We start from the raw sequence: 20,278 nt of genomic DNA on the forward strand, positions 1-20,278 counted from the left end.
AGACTCCGTGTGGAAGAAAATAAACACCCTTAACACCCATCTCCACTGTGAAACATGGCAGTGGTAGTATCATGCTTTTCTTCAGCAGGGACTCGAAGGCAGGTGTTAACACTACGACAGACGTTGTCATATGAATCCTGGATCAGGACAAAGACACAGAAAGCAATCAAAGCTATAATGGAATAGTTTACAGGATTTCTGCAGGTTCCATCAACTCAAATGTGACGCCTTTTAAGACCCTTTTAAATCTGTTAAAAAATATAATTTCATTCTCACATTTTGTTGATATTTATGATAACACAAAAACATTTTCTACAAAACTAATTGTCATTGCCCACATTTGTGGACATCGTCATGTTTAGCAGGATGGTGAATCTCCACAGATACTAGCTTAACACTTTAATATATATCTGAACAAAAATCAGCCATAAATTTGATTAATGTTTTTACCAGAGCAAAGTTTGGATGAAAAGCTGCCATATGAATTTTGAGGTGTAATCAGCCATCTTGGCTCTAACATGTAATGTGTTGTACCCTACCACTACCACTATGTGGCACTATAATAACCTCATATGTGGACACCAGGCCCTGTATAGAGCAAAACTTTGTGGACTAGAGGACCCAAAATGTGATGTGCACATATGTGGACACAAGAACAATAGATAATTAGATTAGAGGCTAATAAAGAGAAGTTATTTTAATCCCGCAGTCTTACTCTTTTGTCTTGTAAGGCTAGTTAATAGTTTTCACTTCCTTTTTTAGTGACATATGTGTGTAAAATATGAGAAAGTAAGAAATTCCATCCTGGCATTCCTCAGGGAGTTGTCTGTGGGTTTTTGTGCATACAAGACTGAACTTTATGACGAAGCTTAAAGTTAACTGATAAAAGCTTCAGATCCAAAAATCTATTCAGTAGTTTGAGATTAGGTGTCTTCATCCACTTTTCCAATATCTAAACCATTAAGACATTATGTAAGAGATGAAGCCTCAGACGTATCTTCACATTAAAGGTTTCAGATAAAAGGTTTTTCAAAGGAGAAAACACAAGCACATCCAAGATAACTAAAAATCTGCAGCTGGAGATAAAACTCGTTAAAGATCCATGGAATATTGTACAAGGCGTAACGGGACACTGTGTACCTTGATAATTTTGGCATTAATAATGTTGGACAGCGTCTTCTTGGCCATCTGGGAACCTTTGCCTGTAGGCAGAAAGCTTGGTCCCTGTAAGGATTCGATAAAAACACACACCGTTATCAAAACCGAGCATCCACATATAAACACCAATTTATTCTCAGGAAATACAACATTTACAAATCCCGGAAGAAAACTGTAAATAGTAGCAACAGACAACGAAGTGCTTCAAGCCACCAGCAATCCATAGAGGATTAAACAACATCTGATGTAAGTGACACTTGTTTTGAACCAAATTTGCGACAAGAAATAAAATGAGAAAGCCAGAGCGTCCTTTAAAGAGATCAGCTGTGATTACTGAACACTGAGGTGCGGTGACATTTTCCTCAAGTCTTAGCCTCACTCCACATTTTATTTGCATGGCTTCTTCACAGCTGAGACACATATTTGATGAGCTCACCGCCAACATATTTCAAAAGATGTTAATCGACTTGAATCAGTATTAAAAAAACAAACAAACAAAAAAAAGAACTAGTGTTCAGAAGTTCCTTTGAGTTTTGTCACATGGTCTGTTTCCTACGATTAAAAAAAATAGAAATAAAATCTTTTCAAATGTGTAAGAAGGGAAAAGAAAGAGAGATCACAACAACAGTTCATTCAAAGTCACCCTCTGATCTGAACTTCACCTGGACAGATATGGTGTGGTTGCACAGGAAGCTCTGGTACTTCAGGGGAATGTGGACACTTTCTTTCGGCCGGAGATAAACCCTGGGACCAGGAGCTGCTTCTTCCACGTGAAACATGTTCTCCTCCACCGGGGTCGAGGTTTTCGTTATTGCTTTGAAGTACCGCCACTCCTCAGTGTCAGTGATGACACTGGATGAAAAGATTAAAAGACAGAAATGTGATCAAAGTCAGATTTACATATTTTTAAGCCATTCAAGGTCACAATGTGACTTGTTATGCGATAAAAACGGAAACCGAGCTGAAGAGACACACCCAAAAAAAAATCTGATTTCGGTTCCTATAGAAAGACCAAATGGACGAGAGGGACGGCTGGTATGGAAGAAAGCAGCACATGCTTCAACTCTGGAATGTGTCTGCGATTCGAGAGAAACTCCAAAAAGCAGCAAAATGGGTCCACTACACATTTAAAAGAACATATTTGAAGATTTGTCATAAATGGAATATAAATTTGTAAGAAAATCCATGATCATGTATTAAAGAACCATCTTGCTTTCATGTAAGCCCAAAAGCGGTTTCGAATCATGATTCATCTTGTTTTTTACTTTTTCGTTTTAAAAAGAAAGTTGCTGTGAAAGATAAGATTAAAATCAATCACTTTGCTGCACTAGAAACCGCAAATCGAAGCCTCTGCAAATTTGACAAAACTTGCATCAGATCAAAGTTTCAAATCTGTTGTGAGACGACTATCACATATTACTACGCATTTCAAGACATCTGAAAAATAGTCTTGTAAAATTGTTATATTTTGTATTTAATATGCACAATGTTTCAAAGTTGTTCAAACTGGTTTTGTTCAAAAATGATCTTAAAATGTTTTCTTCATGATAAACTGATCTGATGGAATGGACACAAATCAGAAACCAAATTGAACATTTTAGAAAGAATAGTTAGATATCATTCACATGAAACTAAGTAAGTGATACTTAAACATTAAGTGCTCAAATAAAAAGTATAAGTCTTTGAACATATTTTTGTTTCCACAAAAATATCAAAGTTGATTGTAAAGTTACATAAAATAAAAGCATAATTCAAAAAGAAAACCAGAATACCAATAAAAGCCTTTATTCAGATATAAAGCCTAATCTAAATAAACTAAACTAAATTTGATTTGCAAAAAATCCATCTCTGAAAAAACATCTAGTACTCCTCCTAGTTCACATTTAAACACCATTGTGTCCCTTTATCACATACGATTCAAACAAAATAAACTGAAGTTTGTGTTTGTAATGTGTCTTTGTGTAAAAAAAGGCACATTTAATAAAAATAATCATTTTATTTTTAATCTCCTAAAATGAAGGTAACCAACCATTTCATACATAGTTATGAGTTGGGAGGTTTGTTAATGTACAACCCTGTATTTTTAAAAGCCAAGAAGAAAATCTTAATCGAAGGCCGTCGTGTGGCTCACGGGTAGAGCAAGCACACCTCTACTGTCCTCAGTGATTCGATTCCTGACCTCAGCATGCTGCATGTCATCCCTTTCTCTCTGTGGCAATCTTATTGTCAATCTACGGATGAATAAAGACTTCTGGTGACACGAGATCTTAAAAATAAAGAGAAATCTTAAGTCTGAAGTCTAACCAGCACTCACTCTCCTGAACAGTCAGGAGTAAACTTTCACCAAACTCCTGAACCAAGCAGCTACACTTCCACCACACTTATTTGCCTTAAATTATTGACGGCGTGTATGGAAAAGGTGTAAAGAGGACAGAAATTGTCCCAGTTGGGTCCCTTAATAAATGGATTTCCAGGGAATAACGACCAGAACGCGATAACCCATTCCCACAGACGAAATGTCTTATCTCCCCTCCTCTTTTTCTCTTTATATGCAAAAATTGTCACACACAAATGCATTCAGGGAACGGTTGCTTTAGACTTCAAAGGTTTGAAGCCATGGGAGTGGAGGGGGAAATTTCTTCTCAATAGGAGACTGAGAGTTTTAAATTTTTTAGAGCTCCATCACTGCCAACTTTAGGCAAAGATGCTACAGTCAATTCTATGAAATGTATCTGGATAGTCCCACAGTGCGGTCTGAATAAAACATTTTGCCCTTGGCATAGACAACAAAGAGGTTTTTATGGGTTTTGTTTCACCTGCGAGTTTTTATTGCAAACTGTTGGCCGATTAATTATTAAATAAAAGTAAAAACAGCAAAGTAAGAGAAACCAAAAACCAAAGAATGAGACGACTGAAATGCAGAGCTGAAAACAACATAGGAAAAAAATATATATTGGAGAAAAGCAGAGGAGCTTGGAGGAAACACACAATCTGCTAGCCATCAGCTCGGTCAGGTAAAGTGCAAAATTCCCAACAAAATAGATGGCAACAGGTAGCAAACGTGTCCATCAGGAGGAGCCTCTGGGCTTGAAAACAACTGCTGACATCAAAGCTACGGCTAGCTCAGCCTTACACTAAGTACTCTGCCGTCAAAGACTGATGCTGGAACTGTGAGTTAGGGTCAGCCTTGTTTCTGGTTTGTTTTTGTACAACAAAGACCTGACCCAAAGCTCGCCTCAGGTTCTCAAGAAACCTACGTGTCAAACATCGACTGAAATATTCATGAGGAAGCGACAGCAGAGCAACTTTGGTGGTTTGACCAAGCTGCTGCGCATGTAGTCCAACACAGATGTTTTAGACAGTTTTACTTCCCTGCTGATATGGGGAAGAAAACAGATGAAATATGGATGAATGGACCACAATTGAATTCACAATGCAGGTCTTTTTGCCTGAAACCTTTCTGGAGTTGTGTAAGATTGGCAAGAGTTGACCATCATTATTATCAAACCTTATCTGCTGTGTTAGACCATCTTTCTTGTTTTGGAGTAACCTGGTCTAAGAGTATATGTATGTATTTTTGACAGAACACAGTATTCATTTTAAATATATCAAGAACAGGTTGGAAATGTGGCTGTATGCATTAGGTAAGTTGACCTTGACTTTGGACTATACAATAGACCAATAAATGTCACATGTCACCACATTTTCTCCTCAATGAGCAATTTTACATTGAGTGGGTAAAAAATGAATAATCTGATTATGATGTAAATGCTTTAGATAAAGGCTAGGAACGGGCATGAGAATACATCTACTTGCAAAGATTTAGCACATGTAATCTTCATGGATCTTTATGGACAATTTTGCTCCATTTAAAAAAAAAAATCATTTTGTATATGGAATTCAACTTTTAATTATTGGAAAAGATCAAGAGAAATCTAAAATGAGGTATTACTCTCATTTAGGTATTAAAGGAAAAATAAATCTGCAAAAAAAATCTCTCCTTCCACCATATCTTAAACAAGTCCAGTGCTGCTCAAAGCTTTTAACTCTCCAGTGGTCTTAAGAGATGAGATCATTTAGACCCCACAAGCTCTTCACACTGTGCGCAGTACGGTGGGGTCACACCGACTCTGAGTGCAATTTTACAAGATTTTATGTTTTGTGTGGTTTTGGAAATTGACGGTGTGAACCCCCCTGCTTCACCCTGTCTGACTGTGACATTTGCTGTGCTTCTACTGAGCGTTGCGCTAAGACCACAGGAGGGTTAAATATTGAGAATTATTGTGAATCTTAACATTATTGTGAATCTTAACTCATTTGTACTTTTAAACTGGATTTTTTTTTCTAAATTAGTCTTGGATGTTGCAAAGATTATCCAAAATATTTTCAAAATTGATACATATTTTAAAATGATCAGCAGATAAACCTGTGGTAACAGAACTGTCAGCGATTACAGCATTTTATGGTCAATGAGTTGCACATTTTTTTCCATCGTTTGGCTGGTCCTGCAGCTTGAAGTCCAATGCCTTTGTACATATTTTTTTCTTCTTCATGACGCATTTTCTGACTGATGACTTGACTAATGTGAATTAATACAGACGGACAAGAAACAAGGTTTTAATAGTACTATCAGGAAGTTGCAGTCAGGTAACACAATGAGAGGGTCACTTTTTACACAATTTTATTAACATTATAATAATCTGTAACAGTAACTGGTCCATAACTATCTGTAACCTATGGCTATGTGTCCTAATCTGCTCACAATTTCAAGGTACTTTTGTCAGTGATTGTGTCTGAATTATTCAACGTATCTGCATAAGGTTTTAACAAGTAGAAAATAGTTTTTTCTGATGGTTAAAAGTTTGTGAATAACTTCTTCAATTTAGGGTTTATTGCACAACTCAAAGTCAAGTGAGTTACTAAAACTAAAATCTTTCCAATTTTTTTTTATTTGACAGGGTGAAAAAAAACTAATAAATTCATAACTAAAACATTCCAAGTTTTATCAAGTCTCAAAACAGCATTAAATAAAATTATTATTTGAATTCCTGTCTTTAATCTCTTCTAGGGTAGCATAACCCAAGACACATTGAAGCTCAGCATGTGGGACAGTTGCTAATGTAAAGTAAATATCATAAGGTTATAAAATATACAATGCACTCAGGGAACTACAAGTCTCACTAATAAGACCCAGACACTGCAAAAGACACATGTCCAATAATGCAAACCTTTTGTTCTTCATTCACACATCCCAGCACTTGGTAAAGGTGAAAGCATTTGGTACAAATTGTCACACTGAAATAAATAAACAAAGAGGGTGCTAAGCCAGTAAGAGGACAGATAGTGGGATTGATGACTCTCAATTAGAGGAGGCCCAGTGGCCGGGCTAATGCCATAATGATTTATCCATGGTGTGCTGCTGCCTTTGTTGATCAACCTGATATATGTTAATCCAAAGCTCAGGCATGATCGGACTCCAAAACAAAAGACTCTGTGAAGGCGGGGATTAACAATGACGCTAAATGAAAAGAAACAGGCACGGCATGGAGACAGGGAAAGAATCAAGCACAAACATCAGGAATAATGGCTGCTGTGTTTGGATTAAAGGGTTATTTGGCATATTGCCAGGATTACAGATACATCTGTGTCAAGGACATGTTTGTTTCTGAAGGCGAAAGAATCTTCATTGTCTGAGAGCCCATCAAGTGTGAATAATGAGCAAAACATTGACGCGTAGTGCCATGTAGAAACATTCTTGTAAACTGAAATTATCTCCTTTATCACTGTTGATGTAAACATGTGAAATTTACCTCCAAATAATCAGCCTCTATTTGGACTGTTCAAGAATAGTCCAAATAAATATGCATGCATATTTTTTTGTGATGCTCATGTCCAAATAGAGACATGGAAACTATGAAGCTGGTTCCAGCTTATACTGTGAGGACCCACTGTCAAATCATCAGCTGCATCGGGACTCTCTCCGAGACGTTTTGAGCCCTGGTGTAACATTTTCAGAGAGTCTGCGTTTCAGCAGACTTTGCCTCAGGGAATTGCCCACAGTTCATAGCTTCATGACAAGTACGGCCCAGAGGCACAAAGTAAAAACAAACCAAAAAGAACGTGCACTGGTGCAAAGATGTACGTTCTTTAGCATGTACACCTGAAGTTTAAGGAAAAAAGAAATCTCTTGAGAGTCCCAAATAACTGGAATCCTACAGGTGTTCAATTTTAAATCCAAAATCATCATCACTGAATGTGAAAACACAAAACGGGCCAGAAAATGTATCAATTGAAATGGATGAGGACAGAAGAACAGACGACACAACCGAAAAGTACCACTTTTAATGCCACGCTGAGTAATAAATGAAAGCTGTAATCATCGTATAAGTGTTGATTGTGGGTCGCTGTTGGTTCCAAAACATTACCTCACAAACAGTAGAAAGGTTTTATTCTGGAGAAAGTGGAAAGTGTTTATAATTTTGCTATGACGTTTGAGTATGACTGCAACTGTTCATTGAAGAAACTGCAAATCTGCTTTCAAAACTATGTACATTTATGCATTTTTTCACTGTCTCTATTACAGACAGAGTGGCTCATTGTCTCTGTGCCTTTTTCTGGTTAGATTTAAACTGTTTCTGGACTGAAGGGGATTATATATAAATTGATATGAGTTGGACCTCTTTGACTTGTAAAGGGTCTACCTTATCTACACAAGGTTTAGCTGCCCTATGGTATTAACTTGTAGCATAATAAGAGTAGTGAAATTTAAAAAATGGTTGAAATGTTTAGTTGTCAATTAAGAGCCAACTTCTCAGTCTGTAACACTGGAATGTGCGAGGTGTGAGGATACATTATTCCACAACACAGAGCACAAATAGGCTCATGAGCTTTAACATCACAAATGGAAACACATTCACAAAGTGTGAACACAGCTTAACGTAGGAGCATGGCTTGTTACGATCTAACAACAGAAAACACATACGGCACAAAAAACACATGTTCGCACCTAGTGTGTTAGATTGGAGAGCCACCGATAAATTTACAACATCCTTCCAGTTTAAAAGAGGTAACACATACTAAGCAAGCATAGCACCACATTTACAAATTAATGAATTAAGAAGACTTGGGAGCAACAAATAAAAGTTGCGTGCGACTATGACAAAAGTGGCTCGACATGTCAGTAAACAAGTTAAAAACAACTTGGAAATTCAGGTGGGTAAAGACAATGCACACATGGATTAATCCGTCATCCGTTTACTAAAATATATCTGTGAGGATAAGTTCAACAGTTTTCTTGTTATGAACAAGAGCACATTGAAACATAAAAAAAGATGTCTCTATGTACGAAAAAAGGTGAAACAACAACAAAACTGATCTCTTAGGCTTCCTGGTGGCATTGAACTACAAAGACGGCAAGATCCCCAATGATGTTTCATGTGTGTGCAAAACTGTAACATAAAATGTGTAAAAACAAAGCACTTGAAGTACTTTCTGGATGCAGTGTAAATATTTAAGCACATAAAGTTATGTGTTAACAGCTGTCTAGAAGTATCACGCTGTGGCCATAAAATGTTTTAATTTCTTTAAGAAAACCTCTGCTTTTATTTTTTCTGAAGCAAGATTAGGTTTCTCAAAAATAACCTAATAAAGGTGCAGATAAAGGTAGAGTCTCACCTGAGCTCAGAGTCGTCGCTGTGAATGGTGACGGTCTGAGGCACGTTAAAGGGATTCTTCAGGACAAACTCCATGTATTCAGCAGAGCCCAGGCTGGCATAGAGAAGGTGCTGTGTGGTGATGGCCTGGCTCAGCATGTTCGCAATTCCCTCTGCCTTGCTGTACTCGTCGCTGGGTTGATGGTCTCTGATCAACCGAGTTGCTGGATTTAAACCCTGACACCAGAAAAACACCACCAAAGGACTGATAAATGTTTTATAGTGGCATTATGTTATACACGGTCTTCATCCAAAATGTTCTCTGAGAACTGCTATGACAGTTTCCAGAGCAGTATTGTGATCAGTTTTGACCGTCTGTGCCGTGTTCTTGTGCAACAGCTCATAGCTCTAACACTCTCAGAGCAGAGTGTTCACTTAATGACTTTGTGGAGCAAAATGTCATCACTAGTGGTAGAAGCACTGGCCAATGTACAACCAGTACAGCTCAGGTTGCACTAAATCAATAATTTTCTCCATGACCTTTCGGAGATTATTTCAAGACATATTTTAACACTTCGCTGCTTCTCCACTGATTGCATTCTTTCTTCACAACCCAGTACAGTTTGGATGAATGTTTTGCAAACCTAGCAGGCAGCCTTACTGCTGCAGACTCTCCATCTGTGTCAAGTGTTTGGAATAAAAACTAGGTAAAAACTAGGTATTCCAATTTAACAGATTCCAGCAGAATAAGCACTAAGCCTGACATTACCATAACATCAGCTGCTTTTGGGTTCTCTTTAGCCTCTAGTCGATGCACTGCAGCCATGCAGTCCAGCTTTCGCCGCCTGCTGTCGGTGTTCAGGTTTTGTACGTCAGGGATGATGTCCCGAGCACCGATTCTGTTTCTGTTCAACAGCACCGGATCTCCATCCAGCCTGTGTTCGTGCACCGTGTTCCTTGCTGCCAAGTAAAAACAGGCCGATGTGATGAATCTGTTCTCCTCACGTTATGATGCATTTTTCTTGTTAGCACCTTTCAACACATCCAAATGACACTTTAGAAGAAAAATAACAAGAACACAAACAAAAACAAAGATAAAAACGGAAATAAAAAGTTTGACCATAATCTCCAAATTTTCAAGTGAAAATATTCTCTGATGTCTTCTTTTGCCCCAGTGATTATGTAGTTATCAATTATTTTAATTTAGTCAAGTGGACCAGTCACAAAATTATTAATGTATTTAAACAAAGCTTAAACTGCAGTGTTGATTTAAAAAAAAACGATCTCCCCCTATTACCAAGCTTGCAGAGAATCTACATTTCTTGTGCATTAACCCAGGTCTGTCTGGTTTTGTACAAGAGATAGAACAAAGTTTTTAATGCTTCTGCATTTGCTATTATTTTGTGCATTAGGAGTGGATTTTTTTAATGTTACATACTTTGCTTGTAGCTGATCAGAAGTTTCTGCTCCACCACATACAACTAACAAACTGAAGTCACTTGCTTGAATCCTTTCTTTGAGCCTTTTTTCTTTTTACATATCTGCCATTTTGCAAAAGACTTCTAAAGTTAACTTTCACAATATTGTACTATGTAAAATGCTGAATAGATTAGTTTAACCAAACTATAAGTATTTATGATAACCAAATGAATTAACAAGAAGAAAATTAGCAGCAGAAAAGGTTTTGTGTTTGCCTAGTTGAAGGAACACTTTGAACATGAACAGTCACAGCAAAACAAACATATCAGTAATTCTTCCACAAAAGGAGTCTAGCTGTTTTTAATTTTTGTAGATTTCTAGGAAATGTAGTGTTTTGTCAGAAGTACAAGATTAATTTATATAAGAGCCATTTCTCATTGCGACATATCTGACTCATATCTGATCTGCAAGTTCCCCAGAGGTAGGATTTTTGAATACTTGTAGTCTTCTTGCAGAACCCCACTCTAAGAAGGTTATATTTCTTTAAGCAGCAGCTTTTTCTCAAGTATTCAAGTTTCCAAGCTTGTTTCAGCCTGTTTATATAAGGTTTTCATTCACTTGTGCAGAGGTTTTCTTTGGGTATCCCAGCTTGCTCCCTCACCTCAGACGCTTTTCATGGTTGTTGTTGTTTTGGTTGTTTTTGCCAAACTGCCCTCACAAGTCAGAAAACAGAGTTTACCAAGTAATAGATGACTGCATATCCAGGGTGTAGTCAAGACCAACATGATTTCAAACAGAACAAAGTTGGGATACAAACTGGAAGAATGGATGGAACATTTTAAAACCAATAAACAAACATTGCTAATCTTTTTTATTGGACTTAATTAATACTGGATAAATTTGGGGTATTACAAAACTTTCGCTGTGAAGAATATTTCTAGGTTGTGAGCTTCCAAGCCAAACTCTTTGATGTCTGCTATTCTTTTCTCTTTTTCTCCCCCTACTTGTATGACTCCTTATCCTTAGACATTTTTCCAAGTCTCATTATCAAAGCCGTATCAGGCTGGGAGCCAGTGGGCTAACCTGATAGTGTCTGGCTATCCTTCACAGCCACCGGCAGGAAGAAGTGGGGCAGCAGAGTGACACAAACACACACACACGTACACCACCCTATGGTGTGTAGCTGCTCTGCTCACTCCGTCTTGCTGCTGTGACTGGACTCCAGTGAAAGCAATTAGGCACACTGTATTCTTAACTGGCACACCAAAGTGAAGGAAGGAGAAAATGTAAGAGAGACAATACGTGGGTACGCTGTGGTGGGGAAGACATGTAAGAAACAGAGCAAATAGTGAACAGCCTGTGTTTGCATAGCAACAAGAGGTGTGAGTAACTGATTGCCACAGCGTGTAGAGCAATTGTGAGGCGAACCTGCCCAAGAACCAATTTGGAAAAACCGTTTTTATTCACAGAATCTGAGCCACATCAAACTTTTTAGCAGCATAACTGTTTATCAGTGCTTTGGTCACAGTGAATAAAGCTAAAATACTTGTGAAATGACACATCATTTCTGCAGGCCAGTTTGCAATTCTATACCTGTCAGATGCATTTTGCATCACACTGTGCAATTATATGCTTGTTTTATATGTCTTATGTGAAACCTCTGACTCTGTGAGTGTGTGTGTTTCAGAAATAGTTAAAATTTGAGGCAAATTTACCAATAGCAAGCCAGTTGACTGATGATGTCTCGCTTAATTGAGGGAAAAATTGGTTTCCCCCTGAGTGTTTGTGTGCCTTTGCTAAGGCTATGCTTGCACACACAGACACACACAGTAAAAAAAAAAAAAAACACAAACAGGATTGTGGCTAACCACTAGAGATGCCTGTGCAAGCTCAATTAGCCTGAAAATTGAGTGGTTCACTGGTGCAGCCAATAGAAAGAATGTGAAATGCATCTGACTGAGCCGATCAGCGCAGTGGCGGCGCGGTCAACGCCCAAATAAAAGACGCTAATTCCTCTGTGGCAGAGGCTCCACTCAAACAAGGGCTCAGACACACACTGATAGCTGAGTGGAGAAAATACAATGTGCAATAACCTGACTCTGAGGTAAGCAAAATTGTTAGTACTCTTGGAAAAGTTTAGGAATAAATGCACTTGTTACTGCAATAGCATAATTTTACATTGAAAACTGAAAAAGTCCTACATTCAAACTGATTATTGTTAATAAAATTAATAGAAAAGAACAGGGGACAGAATTGCCTCTAAATGTTACTGAAAATGTTTTCAATTGCACTTTCTATATTTTAAAGGTGATCAGAATTTGTAGAAACCTTTCCTGAGTGACCAATGATGCAATACAGGATGACATGGTTTTAAACTATTGGACTTTTTTCTGCATTGTAAGCAATATTTGGGAGTCATGTAAGAAACAACAAAACACTTTCCTGTCCCACCATTAAAATATTTAATGACTCCTATAAACTCTATTGTAACTTCACTTGTCGTCATTTTTTTTTTTTGGTCAAACCAGATTAATGCTTAGTTTTTTCACAACATACTTAAGTCGGCATGAAAAGTATGTCATGCCGACTTAAGTAAGGTGGAGGGTTTGTGATGCTGTGGGCCTGATTTTCATCCAGATGACCTTGTCAACATTGTCAGCGTGCATCACTTTATGAATGCTTTAAAATATTGGGTCATTTCGCAAGAGAAATTGAGTTGCTTCTACCAGTAACCTGAATATGAGTGCTGATTTGGTCTTTCAGCAGAAAAATCGGCACAAACATGGACCAAAAAATAATCCTGATTCAATTATATAAAATATGAGGAGCGAGACATAGAAAACAAAGCACACAGAGGAACTAAATCCATCCCGAGAGATAGTGCAAAGAGGAATGGTCACAGATGTCTTCCTTTATGCTGTCATCACATGTTATTAGGTTGTATTTTTCAAAATAATACAGCTTGAAATTAAGCTACTGCAACCAAATGATCCATTGTAAGACGTTTTAAACATTTGTACCCCAGTGGCAGCAACTAATTTGTTGGGGCATTAAAACATACTAAGCTTAATGTGCTGACCGTTAAGTTGAAGGATGTTTCGGGTTGACAGGCTTCCTCCTTTAAAGCCGGTGGTGACTTCACGAGGCCTGATGATGTGAGAGTAAGATGATATCCCGTCCGCTGCTCTCTTCCTGCTAGGGTCAGCTGGACATCCTGCAGGAAACAAACGGCAAAGTAATCACTGTACGTGTGTGATACCAGCCTTTAACACTCTGATGAACCTCAAATTTAAAGTTGAAGCGAATAAAAATTGTTTGTTCTTAAGCAGCAGGAGACACTTGAAATGCCGCAAATCCAATGTCAGGCCACTTTTGTGAAAATGAGAGATTAATCATTTTTAAATTCCTGTCGCGTTAAAAGTCAACTGTCTGGACCTTAAGATCCAGCCTCTATAGTGGAGTGTAAATGTAAAGTGGAATACAATTGAAATATTTTTAAAATAATATCTTTGTGCTTGTGTAAATGTATGTAATGACATAAATCACAGGCAACATTGTATCATCATTATGCAGGTGAGAGAGTAATAATCTGAGCTGTGAGAGACAATGTTGTATACAAACATGATCAACTACTGATGAAGAAGAAAAACTAACTATGTCAAATACATTTGTGCCACAGAAAACCTAACACCTCATGTTCCTTAAAGACAAGTAGGCTCATCTGACAAATGATGTTGACTAACATAATTTTCTAATCTCAATCCTGCTGAGATCCTGTGGAGGCTTCATCAAAAAATGCTGTAAGGATGAAGAGCAAAAAACCTGAAAGCAGAAACTGAGAAGTGATAAGAGCTACAAAAACGCGAAGAAAACAGCAACAACTTTGCTTAATTATTTGGGGAAATTTACTGTTTATATAAAATGTATAAAAGAAGCTGTTATCAAAGTCATTAGGTTTTTTAAATCCATGCTCACGGTTTCATTAGTGTTTTATATGTAAAAAATCCTGCTGATTCTTTAGAGAAAAAACATTGGAATCTGCCTGAGGACACCAGCAGGGGCTCCACAAATAGATCTTATCTCAGTTTGATTTCAGATAGTTTAGTTTGACAAGAATGTGTTGCCCCAGTTTTCCCAGCAAGTTTTCTTGCTTCTTTTCACTGAGACTCGTGTCTATAAGACAACACAGAAAGCTAATTCAGTTTTATTAAGACAAATTTGTCTCTTGATGTTTGATCTGCATTCTTAGGTCTCCATCGGTGTAAGTCTGTGATGGAGGTACAATCATCCACAAAATTAGAATCTGTACAACAGCATGAAGTTTTTGACATAAGCCAAAATATGATCCAACGTAAAAAAAACAACAAAAAAAAAATTGGTTTAAGAGTTATTTATTCAAAATAGCTTTAAGGTAACGCTTTTTTCAAACAGTCCAAAAGTTTGCGGTTGTCATTTGGAGCTTGAAATTGTCATTGGGCTTGGGTATGACACTGGCAAAACGATGACTCATGTTGTTTGATGTGTTGAACATAAAGATATTAAATGTCACATGAGCCAGTCTGACTGGGTTTTCCAGTTCGATTCCAGAGCCGATATTAGAAGAACAGCATGATTAGACTACAGACTTTGGTATAAATTATTGTCCAAAGTATTAGTCTAGATGTTGTCTTAGAAAAAGTATTGGTCTCTGGACAACATGAGAGCTACTTACCTTTTTATAGTGCCAGAGGTTTAAGATTTGCTTGAGCTACAATAGTAAAACATTTCAATCAGGTGTCAGATTCTCACAACCTTTACAACTAAAATAAAAAACGAGGTCCAATTAATTTTACTTAAAGCCAGACAGATGTGTTTATGAAAATCCTAGTAGATCCGCAGCTTATCAAGTGCTCAAAGAACCATGGATTTATAGACAATAGTCTGGAAAACAGAAAATATCCAGAGAGCAGCAGCAGTAGTGTGAAGGCCTTATTGATGTCAGAGGTTACAGAATAGGCTGACTGCTTCAAGTTAGTTCAAAAGCAACAGAGGCAAATAACTTTTTGTTACAACCCAATACATAGAAACTTGGTGAACCTTGAAGCATGCAGGTGACAGTAGCTGAAGACCACACTAGGCACCTCTCTTGTTAACAAACAACAGGGAACTAAGGCTATAATTCAAACAGGTTTACTTAAATTGGACAGTAACACATTGGAAGTGTCTCAGGTCCTGATCTCAGTTTCAACATTTAGACAGTAGATTCAGAATCTGCCTTCTGTAAATTGTTCAGACTGTGGTGGTGAAAGTGTAATAGAGTGAAAGATTGTTTTCTCCGCACACTTTGTACCGTATTGTTGCTGACTATGTCCATCTTCTCATATTCCTGGTGTTCCCATCTTTGAGTGGCACAAAGCATCACTCAAAAGCTGAAATCATCTCAAATTGGTTTCTGGAACCTGACCTCTAGATCACTGTCCTCCAACAGCCTCCAATGTCACCACATCTCAATTCCACATGCACATTGGAGATGTGATGGAATGCCACATTTGCATCATGAATGTGAAGCTGATCCATTTGTAGTATGAATCTAGACCAAAAGACCAAAACCTCTCAGTAATGTAAAACTTAGTAATTGCTGTTAAGATCTTATTGAGAGTATCATCTGTTCTTGCAAGTTGCACTCCATCGAGTATTGCAAGTATAAGAAGTCAGCATTTACTTACTCAGTTAGCGAGGCTGCAGTGGGCTGATTAACAGAGGTACCTTTCCCAGCTTGCTGACTGTAAATTAAATTCCCACTTTAACAATGTGAATGATGACTGCAAAGGCTCAATCAGCTACTCTGAATCACCATTGTTAAATACAGCATCAGTATTTTCGCACAATTTTAAGCCTAAGAGCTTAATTTGAAATAAATTAGATCTAATCTACAGCTGCTGGACAAAGAAGGTAGAACTAAAAGTTAAAATTGATCGAAGTGAACTCAGTTTTTCCTCAATGTTTCCAGGCTCTAAATCATAGTATGCCCAAAATGAGGTGCAAACCTGAAACAAATTTAGATTCTTCTGAGGAGCTGTGCAGATTCTCGTTCAGGGTGCACTCTCATCTCGTATGAAATGTAGCGAGAGCAGCAATTATCTGCCTCTTCTGTCCAGAACTGACACATCAGCTCGCAGGAGTTTCAGAGGAAAAGCCAAAAGCATCCTCCAAATCTTTCAAAGGAGAATCCTTTCATCAACAAACTGATAATAGGCAGCAGCTAAATGAATAATGTGGAGTCTGTGTTGCTATGCAAACAGAGGCAGACAGTGCTGTTCTGCAGATTAATGAGAGAGGTGTCTGCCATCCCAAAGCATTTTCCTCATCATCCATCACCCGACACTGGCCACACCATTCAGTCGGCTGCATTTGCCTGAGTTATAATTCCTCACATATTACTGTGAACATATCACTTATGCTGAGAGTACATCCAATCAAAAGCAAATATTTTATTCCCAGTGCCTCGTTACAGATTCATCAGTTATTCTTTCTGTGAAGATATCACATCTATGGTGTTTTTTGTTTGTTTGTTTAATTTTCATCAACATCAAACATAAGTCAGTGTTATAAGCAGGTAATGAAAATAATGTGATGATGAGGAACCAAAATTTTTTAGATGTCGATGCAAATATGGATGTCTTGCTCTCAGTCATATAACTCATCCACAATTACTGAATCAAAAAGACTCGCCAGATGATATTCAACACAGAAAATCAAACTTCAACAGAGAGAGTGTTGCACATTCTGTGTAGAGAAGAAAATTTGTGAACAAAGATTCAGGAGGTTGAAGTCTATCAAATTTATCAACTGCCTGATGCTGCAACATGACAACAGTCCGACCTGCCCACCTCATTTGCCCTGCTTGCAGTTCATGAGGTTAAGGCCATAACAAGCCACTGATTTGCTGGCCTCCAGAACAAATGAGAGTGAGCGCCAAGGGGGTTTCAAAGTAGCCTGCGGGATTCGATTTCTTCTGCTTCGCCGTGCCAGGCCACTGACCTTTCAAAATAGGCAGATTCAGCCTCACCTTAAGGCTAAAGGTAAGTCTGATATAGTCTGGCGTAATTGTGCCAGCAGTGAGGGCTTTTAATGACGGAGAGATACTTCATGTGGAGCGTCATCTATAGCCAAAGTAACAGCCAGGTAAATTTCACTGATATTTTGTCCCAATTGTGGCAGTATTTGGGAAAAAAAAAATTCTACTCTCTCCAGCTGCAAAAGTCAGTTTCTTCAGGGCTTATCAGGTCGCTGCAGATGAGCAGCACTGTCAGGTCTGCAGAAGGCTCTAATCGCCCATTTCCACTGTGCTAAAGCAGATATACGCTTCCTGCTTGTGTGTCCTTCTGCGCGTTTTGTGTGTCAGTTGTGGAGAAAATCTGACTTTGAAAAAAAGAACACAGATTCAACTGAGTCAGCAATATTATTTCATACAAATAAACAATTTTTAAAAATCACAGACTATTTTCTGAAAGTACATTTAGTGACTTTAAATAACATGCAAAAGTCTGAGTTTACCACAAGACCCACAGACCTTTCTTAGAACTACATGAACTGTGCCTACAGTTGAAATTGGCATTAAATTTGTTAATAAAAATATATATTTTTACCAACATTTATGAGAAACAATCAAACTAACAAGGATCTGAATTTGTCATGTCATTTTGATCATTGTTATTCCTCAATCCCATAAGGCTCTGAGTGGACTTTATTGACAACTGTACCAGCATTCTCACATTTAAACAACCAGTCACTTTTGCACAGAAAAAATGGCTAAACAGAATAACATTGCTTTACCAGTCCCTACATCTGTCAAGTATTGGGAATATGACCTGAAGAAATGTCTCAATTTCCCCCTGAGTGTATGTTTAAGATATAGCAGCTGAAGTCACAAGTTGAGCTGAACCTGTGTTTTTATAAAGGTACAGTCAAACAGCACAGGAAGTACAGTTGTCAGTTATTTTTAAGCTTTGAAATTACATGTATGTAGGTGTAGGATTATCATGACAGATACAGAAGTAGATATTCAGCTAAACTGCAGAACATGTACTTTAAAAATACATATTATTATGTACGATTAGGTACCAAAAGAAATGCGTTTGCTGTAGCTGCTATCATATCAGATGATGGTAATTTCATCAGTCGCATAAGAATATAAAGTGGATATTTACAAAAGATACTTTGAATCAACTGCAAAAGTTTTTTTTCTTCAGTTTTTGTCAAACTTTATATTTTATACAGTCATAGAGAAAGACCATTAAGACTTATGAAGTTACCCAGTAAGAGAAGAAAAAAAAACACAATAATTTGCATATACCTTTTGATCAGAGTATGTAATTTTTTGATAACATGAGCACTATTTAGGGCTTTAAATTCATCCTGACAATACAATGTGTTATTCTTCTGTTTTCATAGATTTTGCATCTTTAGTTTTGTGTGAATATACAGTACATGCTTCGACTACCAGTCAGCTTGCTGCTGTCACACCAAACGTTTCCTCACTGTGGGACAATAAAGGATATTTCCATTCTGTAAGTCTGATCTGAGAAATGCGTTAATCAACAGAATGTGATGCAGATACCACGCTGAGGAAAACCTGTGGTGTTGCAGGATTAAGATGTTTGCTGTGAAAAGACAAAATGATCTGTAATGGTGGTTTGTGTTTGTGTGTTTATTGCGAAAGCTTGATCTGAATATCTGACTGATGTTAGATTACAAAGGATTAGGATGTGTGTATGATCCACCAAAGAGGAAACATCATGAGGTCATTTATGGGACAAATTTGATGCATTTTAATGTACTTCTGATCAAACAGTTGATTTAACTTTACCCTGATATATGCAGAGAAAACAAAAGGGAGTAGATAATAACTATCATTGTTCCTAGATAACATGTTGGACACAGAGATGTGACTAGAAACTAACGATAGATTAATCATTTTTATTGAGCCACTGTTGAGTCAACATTATCGCTTAAAAACCTTTGGGCTTTATGAAATTCTGGATTGAAAGATTACTAATTATTCACTTTCTACACCTGAAGCTGTTTATATGTCAGGATAATTTTACTTTGAACAAATGCAAATCTGTTCATCAAACATTCTTATTAAATATGTCTGCTTTTTGTCTCAGCCTTTATTGTGGTTTTGTGGATAAAAATCAGTTTTGTAGATTCATTAATTAGTTTTAAAGTGCAAGCCAGCAGTTGTCATAGCTTAAACATGCTGTGTCTGCTCAGACAATTGTCTGGCAGTCGTTCTTGTTTGCTAAAGACAGCAGACGTTTCAACAAAACAAAGCCTTTCTGACTTAATCGCTCTATTATTCAGTTCAGCTACTTTTGGGTCCTTTACCTTTAAAAAAATGACTGCATTGTAATGTGACTGAATGGATGTGACAATTTATAACATTTTCTTTTTATTAATTAAGAGTGAGTTCTACTTTATGGTGATTAAAAGATGTGCATAGGAATTCGCCTTTTGTTTTTAATTCAGCCTGCTGCTGATAAATTCCTAAAGCATTAAAGACAAAACATGACTGATAATGTCCATGACTGAAAAACAGGAAATTAGATATTACTATGTAGTCAGCACCGTGTTAGCATAGAGAAAAATTAAGTTGATTATGTAATTTAATGTGTATAGTTTTAAAATATATATATATTTTTTTTAATCCTGGCCTTAATGCCTCCAATAGTAATTGAAAAAAATCTAATGTTTACACTGCATTAATTTCATTCGAACAACAGATGAGGCATTTAATTGCCTCTGCTCTCCTGCTGAGTTCTCTTTTTTCAAAGGAAAATATTTCTCTCAAGTCTGATTTAAATTAAGCAAGATCTGTATTGTTGTGTTTACTGCAAATTTAAGCAATAAAAAGCTTAAATCGGGAACTTTTGGAAACAAAGTGAATAAAAACAAAAATTTTGCTAACGACGAGTGTGGCATATTCTATTTTGGGACAATTTTCTAACACTGTAGAACTGTGAAGAAGAAAACAGCATCAGTATTTCCATTTACTTACTATCAGGATG

The 20,278-nt window shown here is 37.2% G+C and overlaps 1 protein-coding gene across 2 annotated transcripts in view; it reads right to left on the reverse strand.

Annotated features, from left to right (window-relative positions):
- The window catches only part of nphp4 (nephronophthisis 4), a 146,510-nt gene that overhangs the window by 13,767 nt on the left and 112,465 nt on the right, over window positions 1-20,278 (reverse strand). For both annotated transcript variants that reach the window (XM_055048663.1, XM_055048664.1), the window contains 5 exons: window positions 13,309-13,443; window positions 9,580-9,770; window positions 8,833-9,047; window positions 1,821-2,010; window positions 1,141-1,224 (listed from right to left, as the gene is read on the reverse strand). In XM_055048663.1, coding sequence (XP_054904638.1) covers window positions 1,141-1,224; window positions 1,821-2,010; window positions 8,833-9,047; window positions 9,580-9,770; window positions 13,309-13,443 — 815 coding nt within the window. The remainder of the gene's footprint in view (window positions 1-1,140; window positions 1,225-1,820; window positions 2,011-8,832; window positions 9,048-9,579; window positions 9,771-13,308; window positions 13,444-20,278) is intronic.

This window comes from Poeciliopsis prolifica, unplaced genomic scaffold (assembly GCF_027474105.1).
Source record: "Poeciliopsis prolifica strain line A6 unplaced genomic scaffold, Auburn_PproV2 SCAFFOLD027, whole genome shotgun sequence".
NCBI classification, from domain to species: domain Eukaryota; kingdom Metazoa; phylum Chordata; class Actinopteri; order Cyprinodontiformes; family Poeciliidae; genus Poeciliopsis; species Poeciliopsis prolifica.